We start from the raw sequence: 10,531 nt of genomic DNA, 5'->3' as shown, positions 1-10,531 counted from the left end.
ATGTATATGGAAAGAAAAGGGGGTGTGTAAGCAGTGTGCTAACTACATATGCATCTAGAGAGAACTGTGTGAACAGTTTGTCTGCAGATATGTAAGTATAAATGTGTATTTATGCACATCTCTATAGAGACAGCACTTGTGTGTGTGTGTGTGTGAGAGAGAGAGGAAAAAAAATACCTACCTTGCTCATTCTTCACATACATATATGGAAACATACATCTCTGCACCCCAGAGATCATACATGTATATGGAGCAGGGAGGAAATGATAGAAAAATGTGTGTGTGAGAGAGAGAATAATGCTGCCTCTTTCTCTTAATTACATATGCATATCTATCTACACAGAGACAGCAAGAGAGAAGGATGTGTAAGCAGCTCTACACTCACTGTATGTAGCTGCAGATATGTATGTATACAGTGAAAGAGAATGCTGTGATTATCTTTTGTGTGTGAACAGGTAAGTATAAGATGTATGGATGCAGTTCTGTGTATCAAGGAGGGTGGGGCTGTATTGGACCAGGCTGCCCAGGGAAGTGGTGGAGTCGCTATCCCTGGAGGTATTTAAAAGATGTGGTGCTTAGGGACACAGTTTAGTGGCAGTGACTTAGCAGTAGTGGTGGGATTGTGGGCTTTAAGTGAGCAGTTTGCCTTGACAATCTCAAAGGTCTCTTGCAGCCTCAACAGTTCTTTGATTCTATATATGTGCATAGAGAGAGGTCCAGAGAGAAAAATGAACTCTGTGACTGTGAGACCAGGTCTCTTACACCCTTATCAGTCTGTATACATACATTGTGCATACATGTGTGTGTATATGTACTGAGACTGCTGCGTGTGTGCTTGAACATCATGTTCTTTCTCTCCTCTCCCATTTATATATATATATGTGCATACATACATACATATATATATATATATATATGAGATTAAATAGGCATATACAGCCACAGAACTGTTTGTAAGGCTCTTGAAGTCTCAGTTTATGCTATACATGCATATAACATGCTGAGACAGCAGTGATATATGTCCAAAAATATGCATGCATATGTGTGTGCATATATATATATATATATATATATATATATATATAAAGAGTAATCGTGTGAGAACAGGTCACTCTCTGTGTATGTGTACATGCAGAGTGCGTGAGAGAGAAAGAGCAGCATGTGTATGAGTACTCCTATGTGTGTGAGAGGGATGCATATGAACACCGCTTTGTGTCTGGAAGTATAGATGTGCATCTAGCGAGAGAATGTGTGCATGTCTTGGGGCTATTTCTGCCATTCTCCGCGTCTCTGAAAAGCACATGCAGAGAGACACACACAGAGACGCAGGCAGCCTCTCTCCATGTGTGTGGCTCCGCATCAACCTGTGCGTCCTGTTTCCTACCCTCTCTCAGGAGCGACGGGGGGGGGGGGGGAATTGGGGGAAGGGAGCCTTTGCCTGCCCCCCCCAGGTGTTCTGGGGGGAGTCTGTGTGCGTGTAAATCCCCTGGCTCGCCGCACGCCCTCACAGCCACACAGATAAGTGGGAGATCACTGCACCTCTCCATAGGGATTTTACTGAAATAAGTGTATGTCTGTACAACTCTTTTAAATGTACATACCTCGGTGCTTGTGTGCAAGTGTGCGCGGCTGCTGTGGGGGCGCAGAACTACTATAGGGAGGCTCTCTCCTGGCGGCGGGGGGGGGGGAGGGAGGGCAGGGAAGAGGGGGTGGGACAGGCCACTCTGCTGAGGGTATGTGTGTGTGACACGACCACGCAGAATTCGGCCCCGGTCAGGGCAGTGCCCACCCCCCGCCCCTCCCGCCCAGGGACTCCCACCACGGCGAGCAGCAGCCGCCAGTCCCCTCCGGCGCGGGAGATCCGGGCGAGGGAAATGGCGGAGAGGAGACGGGGGATGGGGAGAGGAGGAGGCAGGAGAGGTGGCGGAGATGTGCGGGCTCAACGCGGCGTGCGTGGGCTGGGGGCGGGGTGCGAAAGTGTGCGTGTGTGTGTGTGTGTGTGCGCGCACATTTGCGTGCGTGTGCATGGTGTGTTCGTGTACATGGTGTGTTCGTGTGCATGGGTAGGGGGTGTGTACGTGTGGGTGCCTGTGCCACCCAGCACACGCTCCCGAGCCCCAGCGGACACGCGTGTCTCGGCTGCGGTGTTAACCGCTCGCTCACGGCAGGGGCACATGAATCCCACTCCCAGGTACGGAGGGCAGAGAAGTCCCTTGCCCGAAGTGGGGGCGTCTTGCATATTTCCGTTGCGCACACACACCCCCCTCGCGAAGCCTCGTTTCTCTGGTGGGCTCTGTGGGGGTAGGCTTCATAGCACCACTGCTGTTCCTTCCCCTCAGCCCTTACAGAGCTACACCCTGCAGAGCGGCTGACACACATCCCACCACCCTAGGCCCCCCCGCGGCGCAGGGGACTCACGGAAAGCATTGATTCCCACAGCCCCTGCACCGTGCACTGGGTCTTCTCAGCGTCCCCCACCTCCAGCCCACCCACACCCACTGCGTTCTCCGTATTCTCCGCTGCGGAGTAATGCCCGGGTCCGGGAGGGGAGGAGGGGGAGTGCACATCGGACACGCAGGGCTCCCCACTAGAGGACCTCAACCGAATGGCTTGAGGGTAGAGGTCCGGGTGGAAGAGCGGCGCCCCAGTCACCGGGGCGGGGACCCCCGACCTCGATGCGGCATCTCCGCGCTGCTACCGGCGACCGCGGGAGGGCGTCGCCTGTGTTAGTTCCCTCCGGAGAACCCCAGTCCAGCGTCGCCGCCGCCGCCCCCCGCCGCCCGCTGCCTCCCCTCCCCTGCAGTGGCCCCTCTTGGGCAGCGGATGGCGGCGGCAGCGACGCGCGAGGGGGCCGCCGCTGGCCATTAGCCGCCGCCGCGCTGGGCGCCCCCCTCCTCGCTGCTGCCGCCGCGTCGGGCGCGTCCCCGAAATCGCGGCGGGGGGCGGCTGATAGGGCGCGACGAGGGGCGGCGGGGTGACGACGGGCTAGGGGCCGGCGGGGTGCAGGAGGCCGAAAGGGCGCAACGACGCGGGGGGGGCCAGCGGCGGCGCAGGAGCCCCGCGAATGGGCCCCAAGAAGCACAAGTTGGAGCTGGCGGCGGACCAGGCTGTTGTTGTTCTCAACGTGGTCCGCCCCGCGCCCATATAAGGGGCGGTGTCGGCGCCCGCCCCACCAGAGCGCGGCGGTGGCAGCGCGGAGCCGAGCGGAGAGGAGCTTGAGAGCAGTGCGCCCCGCCGGGCCTCGACCACGCTGCGGCTGCCTCTGTCCGCCCCCACCTCCTTGTTGTTGCCTGCACACCCTCGGCACCATGTCAGTAGAACTAGAAGAAGCAGATTTGCCTCTGACTGAAGCGGAGGAGGTGCCTCTCGCTCCGGAGAAGAAAGCAGCCGCTAAGAAAGCGAAAGGCGGCGGCTCCTCGTTGTCGCCGTCAAAGAAGAAGAAAAATAACAAGAAGAAAAATCAACCGGGTAAATATAGCCAGTTGGTGGTGGAGACAATCCGCAAACTGGGGGAGCGCAATGGCTCATCACTGGCCAAGATCTACAACGAGGCCAAAAAGGTGGCCTGGTTCGACCAGCAGAACGGCAGGACCTACCTGAAGTACTCCATCAAGGCGCTGGTGCAAAACGACACGCTGCTCCAGGTCAAGGGCACCGGCGCCAATGGTTCTTTTAAGCTCAACAGGAAGAAACTGGAAGGCGGTGGCGAGGGAGGCGCGGGCAGCAGCGCCCACAAGTCCCATAAGAAGGCCACGGCATCCACGTCCCGGAGGGCGGAGAAGAAGCCAGTGACCAAGAGTAAGAAGCCCGAGAAGAAATCTCACAAGAAAGGAGCCAGCGGCGCGGCGGCGAAAAAGGACAAGGGCAAAACCAAGAAGGCTACCAAGAAGGGAGCTGCGTCCCCCGGGGGCAAGAAGGTGAAGAAGTCTGCAAAGCCTAAGGCACTGAAAAGCAGGAAGGCATGAGAGCGGGGCACAGGGAGCCCCCCGCCGCCCCCCGGACTGTGGGCCCCGCGGCAAGGACTGCTCTGAGGACGGACCCCAGGGGACCCGCTTTGTCTTTGTGTTGCTGACTCGGCTACGCAGCCGCCGCCGTACGCGGTGAGCGGGGCTGCGGCTGTCCCAGCCCCCTTCCCCTTCTCCGACGCCTTATTTTTTTTCACCCCCAGCCTCCCCTCCCCCTTTCCCCGCAGCATACCTCCTCCCCCCCAGTCGCGCCCTTTTGTTTTCGGCCGTTCCCCGCCCCGCGTGTAGACGGTTCCCGATTCCCCCCCCCCCCTCCCCCGCCCCGTCTCTCCGGTGCTTTACAGAGGCTTTTTTTTTCCCGCCCGGTTTCCATAGCAGCCATTTTGCGGTGGCGGCGGCGCCCCCGCGGCCCCCAGCGCCACGTGGGCCGGCTCCCGCCGCCCGGGCCCGCCGCGCGCCCCCGCCCCGCCCCTCCCGCCGGGCGCCCCGTGCCTGATCCAGGCCGTTTCAAACGCCACGGCGCCCCCTATTGGCTCCCGCCGCCGCCATGGCAACGGCCGGTGCAGCGCCAATTGGCTGCCGCGGCGTCGGGCCGCGCTCGCAGCGCCCGCCCGTTGGCGGCGCCGCCCGCGGGGCCCCTCGGGCAGCCGGTTCAGGCGCCCCCGCGATGGCCTTTGCGGTTTTTTTTAATCGGTTTTGGGTGGGGGTTTCGTTTGGTTAATGTTTCTTTTCGGGGAGGGTGGGGTTGGTGTTAGTTTGTTATTTTCATTTATCGTCGTTTCAAATAAATTGTTACAAAACGTCGAGCTCTCGTCTGGTCCCTGCGGGCAGGGAGGAGAGGCGGGGCGGCAGCGGCCCCGGGGGAAGGGGGAGGGGCTATGCTGCGTTGGTCCCCGCGGAGGAGGGAGGGGGTCGCTGCCCGCCCAGATACTGATGCGTCTGAACGGACCGAAAGGACCGTACCCTGCCTCCGGCTTAAGCTGCGCCGCACCTGGCGAGAAAAGCAGGAGGAGAGACGACGGTTCCCCTGAGGTGGGGGCTGGGGCGTAGAGGGAAGGGATGTGGGGGTGCGGTGAAGGTGCACCACACCTTAGACCCCCCACCCTAGTCGGCATCTCAGTCCTCGCAGCAGCTGGGCTGGGGGGAGCTCTTTAGGGTGCGTCTTCCACCCTCATATATCTCACTTCAATCCCTCCTTGCCTGGAGCTTCTCCCCTGAGAATGACAGCGCAGAGAGCAGAGCCCGCGGAGCCATGGCAGTGCCTATTTATAGCTCACACTAGCGCCGTTGCATAAAACCCTCCCAGGGATCTGGGCCATCTTGTTCTGGCTGGCTGTAGGAGCTGGGACGAGGGAAACCCGCAGCACAAATTCACCACACCCCGACGACCCTCGGCTCGTTGCAGGGCTGCTAGAGAGGGAGGGGGAGTGAGCCTGACCCGCAGGTTTGCAGGCAAGGAGGGTGGGCTGAGGGGGAGATGCACCGTACCGCACCCTTTGGCTGCGGTATCCCCCCGGGCAGGGCAGCGCTGCCCTCAGAACAGTCCGTCTGTCTCCAAGTCACCAGCGACAGCTCCACACCAGGGTCCTGCTCGACTACTCCCCAGCCAGTGAGGGAGAGAAGAGGAAAAAGCAGGAGCATCACCTCAGGGTTGCTGTACCGAGAACATCAACGCGTTTACAGTGCGGGAGGAGCACGGCACGAACATGAAAGGCTCCCAGGAAGAGGGGACAGCGGGACAGAAGGTAGCAATGCCTGGAGACAGTCACAGCCCTGAGAAAACAGTCCACTTCCTTCACGGTCCCTCCTTGCACTGCTGCTTTATCCCTGGGCTCCTCAGAGCACAAGCAGGGTGAAAGGCAGCAAGCTTTACTCCCTCAAGAGAGAGGTCCAGTAGGTGAATTCATCCAGAGCAGCCAGCTCTGGAAGAGACCAGGGATGTTCTGCTGGAAGGCTGTGGTGTCCCTTTGGGTCTATACTGAGGACATGCAACTGTCAGGTCAGGCCAGCCACCATCCTGCTGCCCGTGCAAGCCCCATACCAAGCCTGAGTGCCTGCCAGCAATCGCGGGTACTAGGAAAGAATTGTGCATTTCAGCACCGACCTGCAGTTGTCTCTTTAGTCAACAGATGACACTGCAGGTTTTGGAGGCTTGGAGAATATGACACCACTAAAGTCTAGCTGGTTTTGAAGTCAGCAGCTGCCTGGAGCATAGAAGGCTACAGGCAGGGGGTCTCCCTGCTCCCCAGGAGGGGTGGTCAGACCCATCACATCTCAGCAAGGGCACAGCTCTGCCCTTAGCACTGACCTGGGAGGAAAATCACTTGACTGATACAGAGCATGACCTCAAAGGCAAACCAGTGGCCATCCTGCAAGCAGGCATGGGGCAGCTGAGGGCAGAGGGAAGTCTGGAAGGTGCCCCAATGTACCAGTCCAGATGCAGCCCTGAGGTCTTGGTGGGAGGAGCCGGCAGCATCTTGCTTCACAGGCTGAGACTGCCAGGAAACATGATTCCAAAGGATCCCTGAGTGAGCTCCCATAGTGCTGTCAGCCATGAGAGCCAAGCTCTACAAAGAAACCCAAGCCCCAAGGATGCCCAAGTGACTCATCTCACAAAGCAGACAGTAGCAGTCCCAGAGCTGAGGTACAGCTGCTACACTCTACTGCATACAGCAAGACACACAGCAACCTCCTCCAGCAGCTTTAGGTCCAGGTCTGTGCTTACATCACCTCCAGGTGCCAAGATCCCTACAGCTCCCCCTGCCCTCTCCTCGTAAGAAGTAAAGACCAACAGACACCCTTCCAAGCTTGACATGACCACTTGGCTCCACTCTGCCAAGTCCTTCACATTTTATGAGATCATCTGCTCTTGGTGCAACAAAACTTTGAGGAGGGCCAGGACCAGCAGCACCACTCCAAAAAGCCACAAGATGTAATTCTCGTGCTGCAGACTTGAAGGTGACAAAGCTCATTGCAACCCTCTAATAAAGACCAAGATTTCCACTCACCTGATCACGGCAGTGTTCAGCTGTGAAGTTTAGGAGAAAAGCACTTCATTATCACTTGATGAGCCCAACAGGATTTCCTTCCATCTGCCTTGCAACAGCCCACTTTCCCAGCTGGTCCATCACATGGCTGGCAGAGGAAGTTCAGAACCCAGCTGGGGTTCAGTATCAAGGGCACCATATGTGTCAACAGCTCCTACTTACACCTGCAAGCATCACCTCATGGGTCTGGGCAGAGCTACAAAACAGCTCAGGTAGCCACAGACCTACTCAGCCCCAGGTATGCAGTGCAGGAGTCCAACCTGTCCCTGGTTGCTGCCCCAAGGGCACCACCCCCACTGATCAATATTCCTGCCTTTAGTTTTGGACAGCACATTTGGGCTGTCAGGAGGGGACACGCTGCCCTACAGAGCAGCAGCTCCAGTCCTGACCTGCACATTCTGTTGCCCAGCACAGATGTCACCAGCACCCAACCCTGACCACATTGGGACCTAAGCTTCCCACAACCTTCTCTCCCCAAAGCTCCAGCAAGAAACAACTCTGGCATGTGCACCAGACACTAGCACAGCAAACTGGGAGTTGTTCAATAAAGGGAGAAGGTGTCAGAATAAGGCATTCCCATTCTCCTCCCTCCCCATCAGGACCAACATTTCCCATCTGACTTCTATTAGCCTATCTTTACCTACTGGTCTGCAAGGTCACCCAGAGGGTCCTGGGGCAGTCCATACAGTGAGGAAATAACCACCAGCACTGGGGGAGGGTCCTGGGTCTAGTCTCACTCCTCTTCTGCTGCTGCCATACCCAGCCTAGGTGCAGCTCAGGCTTCCTGGCACTAGTGATGGAGCAATCCAGTAACGTAGCATTGCCATAGGAGGGAGAAGAGCCAGAGGAGGATTTCATCTGCTCCTGGCATTAAAAATAAGGCTATTTATCCAAGCAAAGAGCAAGCAGGACCACTGCAAGGCCAGATCTGGTGTCTTAATACTCCTTCCCCACTTGGAGAAGACTGAGCCCACGCACCAAGCTGCCGCCAGAGAACCTGCTCCTGCAGACCACTGCCAGATTCAGTGGGTTTGGTGAGGTGATAAGACACAGCACACCCAACAGCATTCAACAGGGAACCAGTTTAATCAGACATCGGGTTTGCACCGTTCTTTGTCAGTATCACAAGTACTGCGTTTTTCTAAGAAATACAAAGCACTCAGGGGTTGTACAGAACACTGGTCCTGGAGGAAACAGGAGGGAGAGAGCACAACACTCGGGGTACAGACACATTGACTACCGTGCTGGGCAGCGGAACGGAAACTCCTCGTCCCCACCTCACCGGTGGTAAGTCACTTGACAGGAGGAAGAGAGATCTCAGGGGGTCCATGCCACAGCCACGGGGCCATGTCCTGCTGCCCCCACCCATCTGGGGTCAGGGCACCCCAGCGCACCCCTGTAAGCACAACACTAACAGAGACTCCGCTTCCACGATTCACAAAGCAGTGAAAAAAACCTCCATAAAGACCAGGCAACAATCAACTAGGTTCCTCTACTCCAGCTAATAATAAACTCAGAGCCAGGGTAAGTTACTTCATCCACAAGATTTAACAGCTGATCGAATAGGTTGAACACATGCCACGGACAGCACATAAACAGAAGCTGCCTTTCTTTTGTTTCAATTAAACACGTTACGAAGGTCTGTGGTCTGATTGCCCAGACACTGCCGCATGCACACGACCGTCAGCCGCCACAGAGCAGGCTGCTCAGGGCAGCACGGAAAGCTGTCACTGCATCAGCCATTCCGGGTGTCACGGGACAGCTCGCCTGCCCCCATGCTCACACCTTATCCATACAGCCATCGAATAAACACAGCACTAGCTAAGGGCAGGCTCGATACAGACTCTAGGGTGATTTTCAAAAAGAAATATTTATCCATGGAAGGTTACAGTTAACAGATAGCATCATCACTTTATTTCTCAGAACCAGAAAGTGTTGAGCAAACAAACAACAACAAAAAAAGGGACACGGCATGTCATTTCCAGAAGTGCAACCAAGGTACAGGGTAGCTCTCAGCAAGACGAAGGGCTGCAGCAGCCAGGAGAGGAGGGGAGCCGTAGCAGAAGATGGCAGCTCCCGCTCCCGCCTGACCTTGCGACACTCTAAGGGAATTCATCGCTGCAGCCTCCACCCCGCCCCGCTAGCGGGACCCATGGCATGTGGGACCACCAAGTCCCCCGGCATGCACCGAGCCAGGCAGCTGTAGGAAGGTAACTTCACAGGGAGGTAACCCAAAATAAGAGACCTTAAAATAAATAGGACCAGAGCTTCTTTACAGTAGGCGATGCACTAGCTTTACCATTAACAAAACTAACAGTCACTTCTTGCCAACGGAGAAACTTTTTCTCCTTTTCACATTTTCCAGCCCCCTGCCCTCCCCACTGCAGTGCAGTCAGGATGGCATTGCTGGGGGAAGGGAGTGCAGCAGCAGAAAGTCCCATCCTCAAGCCAGGATGAGCAGGGCCACCTGAGAGGACCCTACACAGCCCCAGGGCAAGTGGAGGAGAGAGGCAGTCACGGTGCCCACGTTCATCCCCACACCAGCCAAACAATCATCAGCAGCTACCAGCAGCTCTGCACCATGACCCAACCATACCGCTCCCGATGTCACCACCACCAGCTATGATCCAGATGCCTCCTCCAAAAACACTTCTTCCAGAGGGAAAAGGGACAGGACGTGGACATGGGCAGGGTCTGACCTCACCCATGCTCCCCAGAACCTCACCACAGCCTAGACCGGGGGGCTACAGGAGGGCTGACGGGGTGCTGCCAGAGCTCACCACCCAGCCCGGGCTGGAGGACAGGAAGGGGTACTTCATCCCAGTTGGAAGGAGAGGAGGGGTAGTGGTGAGGAGGGGGCCGGGAACAGGGAGTGGGGGAGCAGGGCTCACTTCTTGGAACTCTGTGTCTTCTTGGGGAGCAGCACGGCCTGGATGTTGGGCAGGACACCGCCCTGGGCGATGGTCACGCCGCCCAGCAGCTTGTTGAGCTCCTCGTCGTTGCGGATGGCGAGCTGCAGGTGCCGCGGGATGATGCGCGTCTTCTTGTTGTCGCGGGCCGCGTTGCCCGCCAGCTCCAGAATCTCAGCCGAGAGGTACTCCAGCACCGCCGCCAGGTACACCGGCGCCCCAGCGCCCACTCGCTCCGCGTAGTTGCCCTTCCGCAGCAGCCGGTGCACCCGGCCCACGGGGAACTGCAGCCCAGCCCGCGACGAGCGCGACTTGGCCTTGGCCCGCGCCTTGCCGCCGGACTTGCCCCGGCCCGACATGGCCGGCAGGCAGCGGCGCTTCGCCGCCGCCGCCTCTCGAGAAGCGCCGCGCACAGACGGTCCCGGCGCCTACAGAGAGACAAACGCCGTTACACCACACCGCACCGCCGGGCCGGAGTCCCGCCGCTCCCTGCCCGCCACTGCTCTTACCCGCAGCCGCCTCCGCTCCGCCCTGTGCGTCGTCCGCCGCCGCACTGCCGGGGCTAGCGCCGCCGCGCCGCGGATATGCCTGCCCGCCCCTCGGAGTGCCT

The 10,531-nt window shown here is 57.9% G+C and overlaps 2 protein-coding genes across 2 annotated transcripts; one reads left to right on the top strand and one right to left on the bottom strand.

The window, feature by feature from the left end:
* Positions 1-3,160: 3,160 nt before the first annotated feature.
* LOC135182550 (histone H1.10) lies at positions 3,161-4,769 on the top strand. The gene has a single exon (XM_064156783.1). The coding sequence runs from the start codon at positions 3,309-3,311 to the stop codon at positions 3,963-3,965; it is 657 nt and encodes a 218-aa protein (XP_064012853.1). The 5' UTR covers positions 3,161-3,308; the 3' UTR covers positions 3,966-4,769.
* A 3,310-nt stretch (positions 4,770-8,079) lies between these two features.
* Positions 8,080-10,531, bottom strand: LOC135182551 (histone H2A type 2-B). Its single transcript, XM_064156784.1, has 2 exons — positions 10,431-10,531; positions 8,080-10,349 (listed from the first exon to the last, which is right to left on the bottom strand). Exon 2 carries the CDS (start codon positions 10,278-10,280, stop codon positions 9,900-9,902), a length of 381 nt encoding a protein of 126 aa, XP_064012854.1. The 5' UTR covers positions 10,281-10,349; positions 10,431-10,531; the 3' UTR covers positions 8,080-9,899.

Source organism: Pogoniulus pusillus, chromosome 16 (genome assembly GCF_015220805.1).
Source record: "Pogoniulus pusillus isolate bPogPus1 chromosome 16, bPogPus1.pri, whole genome shotgun sequence".
NCBI classification, from domain to species: domain Eukaryota; kingdom Metazoa; phylum Chordata; class Aves; order Piciformes; family Lybiidae; genus Pogoniulus; species Pogoniulus pusillus.
The sequence above is the reverse complement of the archived record's forward strand: the minus strand, read 5'-3'. Positions and strand labels throughout refer to the sequence as shown.

Bases quoted from the DNA above. Each gene is read 5' to 3' on its own strand.
- LOC135182550 (XM_064156783.1), top strand. From the start codon at position 3,309: ATGTCAGTAGAACTAGAAGAAGCAGATTTGCCTCTGACTGAAGCGGAG.
- LOC135182551 (XM_064156784.1), bottom strand. From the start codon at position 10,280: ATGTCGGGCCGGGGCAAGTCCGGCGGCAAGGCGCGGGCCAAGGCCAAG.